At 40.1% G+C, this 16,430-nt stretch overlaps 1 protein-coding gene across 1 annotated transcript in view; it reads right to left on the bottom strand.

The window, feature by feature from the left end:
* LOC101349068 (pleiotropic regulator 1-like) overlaps positions 1-16,144 on the bottom strand; it is a 153,482-nt gene extending 137,338 nt beyond the window's left edge. The window contains 1 exon segment of the mRNA XM_012554657.1: positions 16,031-16,144. Within this exon segment, the coding sequence (XP_012410111.1) occupies positions 16,031-16,144 (114 nt within the window).
* Positions 16,145-16,430: the final 286 nt, after the last annotated feature.

The raw sequence follows: 16,430 nt of genomic DNA, 5'->3' as shown, positions 1-16,430 counted from the left end.
GTTTCCTCTGTTCTAAATGATCGTGCATTCCTTCCCATAAAGCAAATTAAGGTAACTTACTGAAGAGGGTCAGCTTCAGAACCTCTTGTCCCTACTCTTTGTAACTCTAGTGATAAATCACATGCACACTTTCACACTGGTGTCTGGGAGGAGAACACATTGGAGCTGACAAACTACAGTTTAACTAAAAATAGAGTTAGAAGCTTTTAATCAACATTGAAAAAGTCTGTAGCAGGCATGGCCCTGGAGGAGGGAGGGAAGGAAGGAGCCACCATGAGCAGCACAGCTGGAGCTTCTGCCCCTTTTCTGATGAGCACTTTAATGCTGATTACTGAGCTGGGTTGGGTGTGGCTTTGGGGCTCAGGTTTCTCAACTTTATCTAAACCTAAATGAAGTCTTTTCCCTTGGAGACTGTGGGAAGCCATAAAGGACCTCTGTTGGCAGCAGGGGAGGGCTGCAGGGTCAACTGTACGGTTCAGGGGATTAGAAATGGAGTACAGAAGATTCATGTCAGTGGTTTGGATCCAGAGAGGACAGTTAAGAGTGTCTCAGGCAGGCCTATCAGCTCAGCTGTTCAGTGGCTTATGACATTAGAGTGTGGGTGGCTGCTAGGTTCCTGGGGACATATATATTATAGGCCTCCCAGAAAAGTCTACCTTTGGCTCTTGATTGTGCTGTAGATTTATATACATTTATTCAAAATTCCTGAAAATGATGACAAGGGAGAATCACTGAAATATAAACTACTACAGCTACGTTAAGATCCAAATTCAGAAACAATTTTTTTTTTGTTTAGGTAGGCTCATCCAATTTATCAGAAAGAGGGCCATTATAAATGTTAGAATTGCCTCCGACGCTGATAAATAAGATTAAAAACAAAGACACAACCTTTGCTCAAATAGAAAGCGTTATGCAATTTTACTAATTGATCAAACCTTGACAACCACCCAAGTCATGGATGTCATTATGTGTTGATTGTACTTATCACAGTAGCTGAAGACCTCTGTGTTTGGGCCGAATTCATAGGTCTTTCTGCAGATAAGTGTACACTTCTGTTAAGCGAATATGCTGCCAACATTTAGGGGATTAAATGCCTGTAACTAAAGCAAACAGAATAAAGTATAATATTGGCTCATTCAATGAGCAGAACCTCTTCAATGGCACTTCCTTTTATCTGCAGAATGACTTTTAAATAATATAGTTGGCCCTCTGTATCTACAGGCTCCACATCTGAGGATTCAACCAACCACAGGTCGAAAATATTCAGGAAAAAAAAAAAAAGAAAAGAAAGTTCTAAAAAACAGAACTTGAACACTGCACTGAATCCATGTGAATGAAGTGATGTGTAGGCATACCCTGCTATAGCCTCCCACCATTTTACAGATGCTCAGTCTCTCTCCAGCACTCTGTGTTCGAGCATTTTTCATCTTGCATTTCGTTTGTTCCCTTCTTGTACTGTGTGCATCCTTTGTTTCTGTGAAAAAATGGCTCGTAAGAAGCAATGAAGGGGTCAAAGCAATCCTTCAAATGCTAAGGGAGAGTATAAAGTGCTATCTCTCAATAAGAAAATTAAAATCTTAGATCTTTTGATAAGTGGCCTGTGACTTGCTGAAGTGGGCCGTAAGGTTGGTAAAAATGAATTGAGCATTTGCACAATAAAGCAGAAAGAAGGTGAAATTTGTGGAAGTGTTATTGCTGCCCCTACAACTGCAAAAATGGTCTCTCTGGTTTGTGATAAAATGCTTGCAAAGACTGAGAAATCATTAAGTGTTAAGTGTAAGCATTAACAACTATTTACATAGCATTTACATTGTGTTAGGTTTTATAAGTAATCTAGAGATGATTTAAAGTATACGGAGGATGTGCATAGGTTATATGCAAATACTACGGTGTTTTATATAAGGGACTTGAGCATCTGAGGATTTTGGTATCCATGTGGGTCCTGGAACCAATCCCCTGTTGATACCGAGGGACAACTGTAAGCTCCTACATAAACTGTTCAGAACAGTTCTCCTTATAGAAGCTATTTTTTATTGTTGTAAAAATATATGTAACACAACATTTGCCAATTTAACAAATTTCAGGTGTATAATTTAGTGTTCTTCTCGACAATGAATGCAACATCATTAATCATCAAAAAGAACATTTCAAGATCTATCCTAAAGTACAATACTGTAAGTGATAGGATAATATCCATATGCCTACAAGGAAGACCAGTTAATACCACTATTAATCAAATGTACACACCAACCATTAAGGCCAAAGATGAAGAAATTGAAGATTATAACCAACTTCTGCAGTCTGAAATCGATCAAACATGTTATCAAGATGCATTGATAATTACCAGTGATTGGAATGCAAAAGTTGGAAATGAAGAAGGATCAGTAGTTGGAAAATATGGCTTTTGTGTTAGAAACAATGCTGGAGATCACATGATGGCATTTTGCAAGACCAACTACTTCATTGCAAATATGTTTTTTCACCAGCATAAACCAGGCAAGCTGTGGGATGACATCACATATAAAGAAAGCAAGAAGTCATTAAAAAGACGGGAAAGAAAGATAAGACCAAAATGGATGTCAGAAGAGACTCTGAAACTTGCTCTTGAACATTGAGCAGCTAAAGCAAAAGGAAGAAATGATGAAGTAAAAGAGCTGGACAGAAGATTTCAAAGGGCAACCTGAGAAAACAAAGTAAAGTATTATAATGACATGTGTAAAGCCCTGGTTAGAAACTCGAAAGGGAAGAACACTCTCAGCATTTCTCAAACTGAAAGAACTGAAAAAAAATTCAAGCCTCGAGTTGCAATAGTGAAGGATTCTATGAGCAAAATACTGAACAGTGCAGGAAGCATCAAAAGAAGATGGAAGGAATGCACAGAGTTACTGGACCAAAAAGAATTGTTCAACGTTCAACCATTTCAGGAGGCAGCATATGATCAGGAACCGATGGTACTGAAGGAAGAGGTCCAAGCTGCACTGAAGGCATTGGCGAAAAACAAGGCTCCAGGAATTGAGGGAACACCAGCTGAGATGCTTCAACAAATGGATGCAACACTGGAAGTGCTTACTTGTCCATGCCAAGAACTTTGGAAGACAGTTACTTGGCCAATCAACTGGAAGAGATCCATATTTTTGCCTATTCCCAAGAAAGGTGATCCAAGCGAATGCAGAAATTATCAAACAATATCATTAATACCACACACAAGTAAAATTTTGCTGAAGATCATTCAAAAGCAGCTGCAGCAGTATATTAACAGGAAGCTGCCAGAAATTTAAGCCAGATTCAGAAGACGTGAAACGAGGGATATCATTGCTGATGTCAGACGGATCCTGGCTGAAAGCAGAGAATACCAGAAGGATGTTTACCTGTGTTTTATTGCCTATGCAAAGGCATTGGACTGTGTGGATCGTAACAAATTATGGATAACATTTCAAAGAATGAGAATTCCCGAACACTTAATTGTGTTCATGAGGGACCTGCACATAGATCAAGAAGCAGCTGTTCGGGCAGAACAAGTGGGTACTGCATGGTTTAAAATCAGGAAAAGTGTGCATCAGGGCTCTATCCTTTCACCATACTTATTCAATCTGTATGCTGAACAAATATTCTGAGAAGCTGGACTATATGAAGAAGAATGGGGTATCAGGATTGGAGGAAGACTCATTAACAACCTATGTTATGCAGATGACACACACAACCTTGCTTGTTGAAAGTGAAGAGGACTTGAAGCACTTACTGATGAAGACGAAAGACCACAGCTTTAAGTATGGATTGTATACCTCAACATGAAGAAAACAAAAATCCTCACAACTGGATGAATAAGCAACATCATGATAAATAGAGAGAAGATTGAAGTTGTCAAGGATTTCATTTTACTTGGATCCACAATCAATACCCATGGGAGCAGCAGTCAAGAAATCAAACACATTGCATTGGGCAAATCTACTGCAAAAGACCTCTTTAAAGTGCTGAAAAGCAAAGGTGTCACCTTGAAGACTAAGGTGCGCCTGACCCAAGCCATGATGTTTTCAATTGCCTCATATGCATGTGAAAGCTGGACAATGAATAAGGAAAACCAAAGAAGAATTGACGCCTTTGAATTATGGTGTTGGCGAAGAATATTGACTATACCATGAGCTGCCAAAAGAACGAACAAGCCTGTCTTGGAAGAAGTACAACCAGAATGCTCCTTAGAAGCAAGGATGGAGAGATTACGTCTCACATACTTTGGACATGTTATCAGGAGGGATCAGTCCCTGGAGAAGGACATCATGCTTGATAAAGTAGCAGGTCAGTGGAAAAGAGGTGGACCCTCAACCAGATGGACTGACACAGTGGCTGCAACAATTGGCTCAAGCATAACAATGATTTTGAGGATGGTGCAGGACTGGGCAGTGTTTCGTTCTGTTATATATAGGATCACTGTGAGTCAAAACAGCACCTAACAACAACATAATTTAGTGTTATCATTACATTAGTCATGTTCAACCATCGCTCTTAATTGGTGCTAAATTTCCCAATACCCTTAACAGAAACTCACTGCTTCCAGAACAATGGCTCCCCGATCCCCCTCTCTTCCATCCCTGGTAACCACTACTAAACTTTGGTCTCTATACATTTGCCTATTCTTGTCATTTCATATAAGTGAGATCAGACAATATTTGTCCTTTTGTGATTGACTGATTTCACTCAGCATAATGTTTTCAAGATTCATTCACATTGTAGCATGTATCAGGACTTCATTTATCTTTGTGGCTGAGTAGTATTCCATTGTATGCATGTAGCACATTTTGTTTATCCGTTCATCTGTTGTTGGACATTTAGGTTGTTTCCACCTTTTGGCTATTATGAATAGTGCTGCAATGAACATGGGTGTATATGTGAATAGAAGCTATTTTTGAAATCATGGGTAAAGACAAAATTTAACCTTAATAATTTTAGTTTGACCTGGGTTCTAGAGTCAGCTCTATCACTACTTATATAATCCTGTGCAGTCTTTTCACCTCTTTTTATTTGTTGTTGTTGTTGTTAGATGCCATTGAGTAGATTCCCACTCATAGTGATCCTATGTATAACAGAATGAAACATTGCCTGGTCCTTAGCCATCCTCACAGTAATTGATTGCTATGTTTGAGCCCATTGTTACAGCCACTGCGTCAGTCTATCTCACTGAGAGTCTTCCTGTTTTATCACTGACCCTCTGCTTTACCACACATGATGTCCTTCCTTAGGGAGCTGTTCCTCCAGATAACATATCCAAAATAAGTGGTACGAAGCCTGGCCATCCTCACTTCTAAGGAGCGTTCTGCCTGTACTTGTTCCAAGAAAGATCTGTTCATTCTTCTCGCAATCCAGATATATTTAATAGTCTTCACCATTTAGTTTTCCTCAATGTGAAACAAATCAGGTTGGACTGGATGATTAACCAGTTTCCCTCCAGCTCTAAAACTGTGAAAAAAAAAAAATGCTTGTAAATGGTTCACACTGAAGAGAATTTATCCTTAATAAATTTGGAGACACCAGTAAGTAGTGAACCACTCATGGGATTCCAGAATGCTATGTATTCCAAAATTATTTTTTAAAAAATTTTATTGTGCTTTAGGTGAAAGTTTACAGCACAAATTAGTTTCTCATTAAAAAATTTATACATGAATTGTTTTGTGACATTGGTTGCAATTCCCACAATGTGTCAGCACTCTCTCCCTTTCCACCCTAGGTTCCCCTTGTCCCTTTATCCAGTTTTCCTGTCCCTTCCTGCCTTCTCATCTTTGCTTTTGGGCAGATGTTGCCCATTTGGTCTCATAGAGTTGATTTGAACTAAGAGCACATTGGTCTTGTGTGTTGTTTGTTTTTATAGGCCTGTCTAATCTCTGGTGAAAGGTGGACTTTGCCAAAACTATTTTTGATTAAAGTAGGAGAGGAGAAAATATTTTGTTGACTGTGCATGAATTAGAGTCATATACCTGGCACACTCAAGTAGACAGTTCAGGAGAATTAAATGAAATAGCTGTAATAGATATGGTGACTACCCCCAACAAGTAGTGGTTGTTGCTAACTCTTAGCCTTGAAGCGACAAAAAGGAGAGAGTGGTTACCAGAACCCGGAGAGAGACCTATAACACTAGGGTAGGAAAGGACCCCTGTAGAGGTGCCATGGCCTTAAATAGGAGGAACACAGTCTTTGCCAACCCATGGTCCCACGGGAAGGGAACCAGGGGAATAGCTCAGTTTCCTTCCTCCCTCTGATCTCCTGTTGGTGCCTCCCATTTATCAAATCAAATCCAAAGCCAGAGAGAAAAGGAACCTGTGGATATGGTTTATATAAGTCAGCCTTCAGGGGCAGAGAAGGCTGGGAAAGGATAGAGAAAGGATTGGGTTGGGCATGGGAAAACAGAATATTCAGAAACCTGTGCATATAGCAATTCCACCAGATTTGATTTACAATTCTGTCTTACCAGGCTTCCTGCAGGTAGGTAACAGGACTATTTTGTTCACTGCTGCATTCCTAGTGCCTAGCCCAGTACCTGGCATATTCAATTGTTGTGGAGTTGATCACGACTCATGGCAATCCCCTCCCTGTGTGTCAGAATAGACCTGTGCTCCACAGAGTTTTCAATGGCTGATTTTTCAGATGTAGATCACCAGGCCTTTTTTTCTGAGATGCCTCTGGGTGGACTCGAACCTCCAGCCTTTCGGTTAGCAGCCGAGCTTGTTAAATATTTGCACCACCCAGGGACTCCTACCTGGCCCGTACTGTAGTAGATACCCCAAGAGTATGGGACAAATTGATTTGAATCTCAGAGAAGCAAGTTCTGAGAAACAAGTATTTAGTGAGGTAGTCCTGGGGAGTAGCAATATCTCAAGAGCAATTCGCATGAAAAGGTAAATGCTGTCACATTTTTCTATCATGTTTTCAATATAGGACAAAGCAATATATCAAGTTAATCAGCTGTGATCCTATATGCTAAGGTTTAAGGGCAGATGACATTTTGAAGTTTTGCTCAATGCCTTATTAATAGAATAAATTTAGTCATTGAACTGTATGATCTCCTATGCCGGCAAAGACTTTAAATGGCTCCCTTTGTAACCATGCAATTCTATCAATGATTGGCTGTATTGTTGGAGAATGATGGAAGTCATTTATCAGGTGAATAATCTTGAAAACAATCTAGTCTTAATGGTTCACACCTGCTAAGAGTGTGCTGCCAGATTTACTCCCAACAAAGAGAGAGGTTGGGGATAGGAATACATCTTATGTGTCTCAGGACAGTGACGATAGAACGGAAATGGATGGAGTTGAGAAGACCTATAGTTAAGGTGCACTCTGGTTGATTGGACACGTTATTTTTGAAGTCACTGAAATGTTTCTTCAAAAGTTGATGAAATATCACCCTTTAAGAAATCAGTGTTGTGACTGGCTCGTTTCGGTCATCCTGAAACCAGGAGAAAGGCAGCAATAATGGCAGAAAGGAGTGATGAATGTCATAGGAATGCAGAATGGCCCCTCCAAGGCCAGCGTGTCACCAAGGAGCATGGCAGTTATCAATCAAAAGCCAGTTTGGCTTCCTGTGTCAGATGGTTCTGATAAGGATGTTTCTCTTATTTCTGTTGATCCCCAGTTTGCTTTCAGAATGCACAGGTCTTTCAAGTGAAAAATCAGTAATGTGGAGGTCATTGGGGAGAAAAATTAAAAATGTAAATACTTTGTGCAGGCACGTGAGGCATGGATGGTGCTACATCTTGTGACACGTTATAAAAAGAGATTGTTTTACAGGAACAGCCTGAGGCAATACTCTGAAAATTGTGGCTGGAAGTTGTCACTGGGACACTCTTTTTCTGCACCTGCTTCTGTCCTTCTCCTAAAGTCCTTGCCATTCCCCCACCAACTAACCCTCAACTTGTGTGCACACACATACACGCACACACATCTTCTGCACCTATCCTGGGTCTCATTCCTGCAGAGCCTTGTATAGCCATTTCTCAACTAAGCTGGAGCAGTTGAATTTCTCCATGTCCCCAGGACTCTGCACAGCACCGGGAATAGTGAAGGTGCTCACGCAATATTTGACGAGTGAATGAAGCTTCTGTATGATGTGAGATAAAAGTGACTCAGCCACTTCTGAGGGGGTGGTATTTACAATTCAATAAGAGATTCATAAAGCTAGAATCTCTAATACCAGAATTTCTGGCCACATGACCTGCAGGGGTTACAAATGTGAGCAGGGGCTTTGCCTGAACATGATTAAGTCATACTCTACAGTGATTGTTGTTTGTAAGCAGAAGGCAACTCGCATTTTTCATGAGTTCTGGATTCTGTTTCAACCAGCAGCATCAGGCCAGTGAAGATAGGACTCAAGTCAGAGAAGGCTGCCAGAGTCTGTATGCATTTCTCCCCTGCTCCTGGATGATCTGGCAGACGGGGTGCTCCTCTTCGCAGTCCTCTGAGGGAAGTGTGTACTAAGATGGCCCAGGAGTAGTCTGGCGCTTGGCAGATATTGTCAAGCATGTTTAGTCATCTTTTGTCTCAAGGGTAAATCTGTTCTGCCAAGTGGATTCAAACTCTGTAATGTTAGGCCCGTGTTTTTGACCCATTATAATCTAGCAGAGTATTTTGCTACTAATAGTTGCCAAATAAATATTTTTATTTACTTGACTGATTTCAAATTGCTGCTTTTACTAGAAATCTCGTAGCCTCTGGTTTCCTTAAGGAAGTTACTTTTGAATTTTCCCATTTTTCTTTTTCTCTAGTTAAAACACTGTATATGTAAATTCTTGGTTAAAATATTCTCCAGTGACTTCTCATTCCACAGGACAGTTCTTTCTCAACCAATGTGCTAAGAATGAGGTGTCGTGCTGAAATAGGGACCCTCATCCCAGGCCAAGGGCTGTCAGACAGGGCCCCAGGTAGCTCAAGTCCTTAGCCTGGTCACATCCAGCCAGGAGCAGTGTCTGTTTAACCTAACTTCCTGTTCAAATGTTGAAATTTTCCTCGTATGCCATGATGTAGGGGAAAAACAAAGTTGGAAAGCATTGCTCTACAACAGGAGTAAAAAATCTTTCTCTGTAAAGGGCTAGATAAGTATTTGTAGTCCATATGTGAGAAAAAGATGTGGCAGTCTGCTTCCATTAAGATTTCAGCCTTGGAAACCCTACGGGGCAGTTCTACTCTGTCTGTAGTGTTGCCGTGAGTAGGATCGACTTGACAGCAACAGGTTTGGTTCTTTGGTTTTGGGTCCATATGGTCTCTCTCCCAACTACTGAACTCTGCTGTTGTAGTGTAAACGCCATTGAGTCAGTTCTAACTCATGGCAACTGCATATGTGTCAGAGTAGAACTGTGCTCCGTAAGGTTTTCAGTGGCTGATTTTTTGGAAGTAGATCATCAGGCCTTTCTTCACATGTACCTCTAAGTGGGCTGAAACCCAATCTTTCAGTTATAGCAATGAGGGTGTTAACTGTTTGCATCACCCAGGGGCTCCCCAAAAACAGCCATAGACAATACTTAACAAATGGTCATGTCTGTATTGCAATAAAACTATTTATAAGAACAGGTGGCAGGCTGAGGATTTGGCCCGAGGGCCTTACTTTGCTGACCTTTGCTCCACAAGATGAGATTTACACTCCTTGGTACATTTGACCTCCCTGTGGTCTGGCCCCTGTCTACCTTTCCAGCCTCCTCTCTTCTACTGACTCAAACCTCCCATACTCTGAGGAAGCTTCCTCCCTTGTCTCTAAAGAGTATTGTGTCCTGTGTCGGTGCTTGATAGTGATATATATGTTCACATGTTTTCCAATTTGATGTAGTGTATTGAAATGTCTGTCTTGTTCACTGTATCGTGAAGGTTTTGGGAGCAGGCACTGTGTCATAATCATATCTGTACCCATTAGACATGTCAGAGTATCCGGCACAGTGTTGGCTGTCAATGTTTATTCCATGAAGGAAAGGAAGGGAGCATAGAGGGGAGGAAGAACAGAAGCAAAGAGAGAAGGGAAAGAAAGGCTCTTTCTCTGGTTGAACATGATAAGAATGTTCCACTGTCTTCACTGTCTTCAAAGAGTTTAGGTGTCAGGGGCTGGTTGGGGGAGGTGTTGGTGATAAAGGAAGATGAGTGAGAGGTATATAAATTGAGTGGATAGTGGATTTAAACAGAAAGTGTGGCTAAGGCAGTAGGGAGTTGTCTGAATTCTACAAAATTTACCAGCTCCCATTGAGCCTACATTATGTCTGAATTACTTGGTGCTATGCCAGATAAACCAGCATCATAAAAACATATGCTTTAAGCAGTGAAATAAAAGGTTACTGTGGTAAAAAGCAATTCAACAATGTATTTGCAGTACCTTTGGGGCTTGAGAATTTATGACAAGCAAATTAACCAGAAGTAAATGAATCAGAAAGCATAACAAGGAATGACTGCAAATGACAATTTAGTTAAGAATATACCTCAATTATAAAGTGCTTCTAGAAACCTTATGAATTAATTCTTTCTTCTTTCTCTTTATTTCTTATGAGTTGTTTCAGGGTTTTCCCTGGTATAAATAATCACATAATGGTATTTTCTGGATAATGTCATTTCATCGCAGCCAAGACCTGGGGTGAAAAATTCTCCATCTTAAAAAAAACAAAAGAAAAAGTGCTAAGTTTCAAGGGCTAATCTTCAGTGTATCACTCTGAGTCATGTGTCTCTAACCACTAGGGCTTAGCCCTCGGTTATTTTTTAAAGTGATGGGTGACATATACTGTAATCCAGGAAATAGAGTTCAGAAAATGCAGAGAATTACAATGATATTCCTATACTCACATCATAATTTGTAACTTACAAGTAAATTACTTAAGAAACTCACTTTCACATAAACCAAAAAACGAAACCAGTTGCCATCGAGTTGATTCTGACTCAAGGTGACCTCGTGTGTTTCAGAGTAGAACTGTGCTCCAGAGGGTTTTCAGTGGCTGTGATCTTTCAGAAGTAGATCACAGGCCTTTCTTCCAGATGGCCTCTCGATAGATTTGCCCCACCAGCCTTTTGGTTAGAAGCCGAGTACTTAACATTTTGTGCGGCCTAGGGACTCCATAGACTGCCAAAAGAATGAACAAATCTGTCTTGGAAGAAGTACAACCAGAATGCTCCTTAGAAGTAAGGACGGCGAGACTACGTCTCACATACTTTGGACATGTTATCAGGAGGGATCAATCCCTGGAGAAGGACATCATGCTTAGTAAAGTAGAGAGTCAGTGAAAAAGAGGAAGACCCTCAAGGAGATGGACTGACACAGTGGCTGCAACAATGGGTTCCAGCATAACAATGACTGTGAGGGTGGCACAGGACCAGGCAGTGTTTCATTCTGTTGTACATAGGGTTGCTATGAGTCGGAACCGAGTCAATGGCAGCTAACAACAACAAGGATTCTTTACTTTCACATATAATACTTCCATTTATTCTTAAGACTTGAATATTACAGGAGCCTAGACTAAATTCTGAAACTAAATTAGTCTTTCAGCATTGACTTATCATAGCCTACTTAATGTCATTGAAGAGAAAAGCAAAGCAAAATTTTGGTATTCCCCCATCCAAAAACTAAGTTCCTATCAGTATGCAACCGCGTCATACACCTGGGATAATAACTTCATTTTTTCTTTTGATGTTTTAGTTTATATTAAATGTTCTATGCAAAGTGCTGTGACTTAATACTAGACAAAATGTTATGGTGTACAAAATTTTTCCTGTAACAAGTTGCTTTTGAAATTCGTTTCCCAGGCTGGTATTATTGAACTTTTTCAGTTCCTCCAAACTGATCAGGCCTTAAGGTCCAGAAGGTAAAATTTACTAGTTAGAAGAGGCCAATTATTAACATAGAAAGGTATGCTTGTTCTTGTACAAGAGTTACAATGTATTGAGATATGGTTGTCCAGTTGAGGTTTATAGGGGTAAGTCTACTTCTCTGTACTACTTCTCTGTTTATTTGTTCTTGTTGTTATTTGCTGTCCAGTCGGCTCTGGCTCATGGAAACCTGGTGTACAACAGAATGAAACATAGCCTGGTCCTGCACCATCTTCACAATTGCTGGTGTGCTCAAATCCACTGTTGCAGCCACTGTGTATTTTGAGTGCCTTCCAACCTAAGGAGCTCATCTTTGAGCACTCTATCGGACAAGATTCTGTTGTGATCCATAAGGTTTTCATTGGCTAATTTTTGGAAGTAGATCGCCAAGTCTTTCTTTCTAATCTACCTTAGTCTGGAAGCTCCACTGAAGCATGTCCACCATGGGTGACCCTGCTGGTATTTGAAATACTGGTAGAATAGCTTCAGCATCATAGCAACATGGAGGCAACCGCAGTATAACAAACTGACACATGAGTGGTGGAAAGTGTTTGTAGCCTCTCTTAAAGGGAATAATCATTCCTGGTGTCAATCACAAGGGCAGGAAAAGGTTTTCGTATAAGAAATGAGTACTATGAGGTAGGTCTTAGCTAGACGGGAGAGAACACTATCTTTGTCTGTCTGAATCCTGCTCTGTTTGTACTAAACAGGAGAATATAAGTGTCCAGATATATGTTTCCAGAGGACTTGGGGGCTATGATGGTACACACTATGTGGAGGTGGACTCAGAGATGGGATGAGGTAAAGACTGTGATCCCTAGCAATCAAGTGATATCAGTGAAGTAAGAGTACCTACAATCATGTTATTCTAGGCATATATTTCTTCCTCTTGTTTTGACTGAGACTTTGAAAAAGTCTTACCCAAAAGTTTTAGCCTTTCATCAGCTATACCATTAGGTGTACAAGTTCAAATCTGGAGCTATGCTTCAGCTAGATATTTGGAACCATGGCAGCATTCTCTGAGACCAGTACGGTGGTAGCATTGGAAAATAATGAGCATTTTCAAATGGTAGATAGAGCTGAGGATAAAGTTGGGACTTGTAGAACAGAGACCACCAACAGAGCAGAGAATCTTCTTCAGGTTCCAAACTTAATTCATTATAAAAAGAGCCATGTTTGCTAGGCCAAGTGGGATCTTCCAAAATTATACAGCCTATTACCCAGACTCCAGATAGAATTGCATACAATGTATCCCAAACCTGCACAGAGGCTTAAACAACATATCATTATTATATAACATGTATGTTATTAAATAACAAATCACATAGTCCTTTTCAACTTATGGTAATAATGCTTCTGCTAGCACTGACCTTGTAATTTGAAAATACATAGGCATAATAGTCAGCATGGTATTATCAGCTTTTAATGAGCTCAATTTTTCTTCTTAGCTTGACTTGATTCCTCTAATATTTTTTGCTACTCAAAAACTAACAGTGCGCTATATTTTTTTTGAAGTGTCAGAATCAACTCGATAGCAATGGGTTTGGTTTTGGTTTTATATGCATACTATGTTGATGGAAGTAAAGTTGAACTAGTCCAAAAATACAAAAACATTCCTCCAATTGTCCAGAATTAGTTCACCTAGGACATTTCCATCATGGCCAAAAGGAGAAAATATTTCTGACTTTCCCTCATGCTTAAGTACCCCCTTATCATAGCCATGATACAACGTTTCTTTTCATGTTTCTTAAACACTCAGAGACTAGTTACATTATTAATCACCAGGTAGAGTACACGTTAAGCTCAGCTTTTGCTAAAATATTTTTTCTGCTGTCAGTTATGCCCCTAGGATAGGATGGATTTTGCAGACACAACATTTGGGGGCATTTGGGTAACAACTCTTCCCTGAGTTCTCCGAAGAAGCGGTATTTCACTGGACAACTGAAACACTCCTTTTATTTAACTTGCAACATAATGGAAGCAAATGTTTTCAGCATCAGCATTCCCTTGGCCTAATATATGTTTTAATGTTCTGTAAACTTAAATGATTTTAATGGCCTTATGCTTGGTAAATAAACACACAAGCAAGATGGGGAGGAAATTTTCCTTCAGGTTTTTTTTTTTATTTTAATGCTTATTTGGGGAGAGAAGGAAATATAATCTCTATATTTTAAACAAAATATTCAATTTATCACTGGAGCACATCAAGGGATGTTTATTACTGTTTATTATTAGGATCTAATAGCTAACATTTATTTAACATTTACTCAGTCACATGATTTGCTTTAAATATTTTCCATGTAATAATTCATTTGAATCTTCACAGAAAAGACTCTGTAAGCTAGGTGCTTTTATTATTATCATCCCCATTTTACTGACAGAGAAACGGAGGTGGAAGAGGTTAAGTAACTTGCTCAAGGCTCCACCACCATTAAGTAGCAGATTGAGTGTTCAAATTTGAACTTGCTCCAGAACCTGTCCTCTTAGACACCAGGTTTCATTGCATCTACGGAGTGAGTACCATGTGCCACATGCCTTATGCACAATATTGCTAATGTTGTTTTTGTTGTTAGGTGCTATTGAGTCAGTTCTGACTCAGCAGCGCTATGTACAATAGAACCAAACACTGTGTGGTCCTGCACCATCCTCACAATCATTGTTATATTTGAGCACACTGTTACAGCCACTGTGTCAATCCATCTTGTTGAGGGTCTTCCTCTTTCTTGCTGACCCTCTACTTTACCAAACATGATATCCTTTGCCAGGGACTGGTCTCTTCTGATAACATGTCCAAAGTACATGAGGCAAAGTCTCGCCATCCTTGCTTCTAAGGAACATTCGGGCTGTACTTCTTCCAAGACAGATTTGTTCATTTTTCTAGCAGTCCATGGTATATTCAATATTGCTAATACCTACCCTGAAGATGAAGTAGGTATTATTACCTCCCATTTTACAGGTGAGGAACGTGAGGCTTACCATGACTGAAGAGCTTGCCAGTGCTCACGCAGTTCTTAAGTAGTAGATCTCATTTTTGATGTTACAAGCTTTATTCTTTCTAAGATGCCACGCTGTAGTTTACTCAGTTTAATGCTGTTAAGAAATTAAAAGTTTTTACTGTGAAGTCTATTTTGGAAGGAGAGATAATTTAAGAGCTAATTCTAAAGCTTCCAAAGAAAGTTTTCAAAGGACTTTGCATATTTGCAGAGGAAATTACAAATTAAATTTAGAACTAGGTTCCCAGGGGTCTTGTAACTCTGAATTGTATCTGGAAACCAAGCCCTAAGCTGACGGTTGGCCTGGAATGGTTTTCTCAAAAGGTTCTGGGGATCATAGAAGGGGATGGTGAAGCATCAGGAGAAAAGGAGTTCAGGCAACCATTTCTGCATAGTACCCTGAGTCAGGATTTGGGGCATCTGTGGGGCCCTGTACCACTTTTAGGAAATCAGCTAAAAATGGATCAGAAGCCATAAATGCAACTAGATAAAACTTGTCCCAGTAGCATCAACCATATTTGAGTTTCTGAGTTAGGCTTTAGGTTGGTGGAGCCCTGGTGGTACAGTGGTTAAGAGCTTGGCTGCTAGCCAAAAAGTCAGCAGTTCAAATCCACCGGCTGCTCTTTGGAAACCCTATGGGGCAGTTCGACTCAATGGCAACGGGTTTTCTTTTCTTTATTTTTTTTTGGTTTAGGTTGGTGGGTTATAAAGCCTTCTAATGTACCCCAATATTTTCATTTACAGCCACCATAAATGTAAAGTGTGTTGTGTTGTTCTTGAAACATTCTAGAATAATGTCTTCTTTTCTAGAACAGCTAGGAACAAAAACCCTTTAAATTACCTTGGGGAACACAATGACTGTGCAAGTGACAATCAGGGGTTGTTTTATAAAAACAGGTCATTATTCTATTCAGGGTTCATCATTTATTTAGCTGTCTTTAAAGTGTCCATCTATAAACGGGCTTAAGCACAAATAAGAGAGATGGAAGGACGATTCATTAAAATATTTAAAATACCTTGTAATGTTAAGGAGAGCCAGATAAAACCACAATTAGATAACTGAAGTTAAAAAAATCGCTGAAACTTCCTATCCCAGCAGGGTCCTCAGTTTATAATGGTATGCCCTCTGAATGGCAGAAAGAGAGCGGGCTGAATTAGACCTGGCAGAATGCTAATAAGCCTTTGTAGATGGAAGCTGTCTATTTGCAACAGTGACTCACCTCTGGTTCTCTGAGTGACAGCAGTCTCCCAACAGGCAGGACAGCACTAGCCTGAGGCAAAACTGTGCAGTAGGTGAAGGTAGTATCAGCTCTCTCCACCTCTTCTTTCTTCATACTTCCCCTTCCTCTCTCCAGGTGGCTCCTCCCAGATCTCCCTTTCCTTGTAGAGAGAGCTGTCTAATGAAGTCCTTTATACTGAGCCAATGGGGATTTGTGTATAATTCACCCTGGAATGTTTTAAAAGCAGGAGTTAATGGTGGAGGTGGGTGTGAAGAGGAATAAAGAGGACCTCAAACAGTGTCTGCTGCATTGCTTTCTGTATACCAGCTACCTTTAGCCTGATTTCTCTCTGGAGTAAGAACAGGGATTTACTCATCCATGCATACATGCATTATGCAAC

Source organism: Trichechus manatus, unplaced genomic scaffold (genome assembly GCF_000243295.1).
Source record: "Trichechus manatus latirostris isolate Lorelei unplaced genomic scaffold, TriManLat1.0 scaffold00002, whole genome shotgun sequence".
Lineage (NCBI taxonomy): Eukaryota > Metazoa > Chordata > Mammalia > Sirenia > Trichechidae > Trichechus > Trichechus manatus.
The sequence above is the reverse complement of the archived record's forward strand: the minus strand, read 5'-3'. Positions and strand labels throughout refer to the sequence as shown.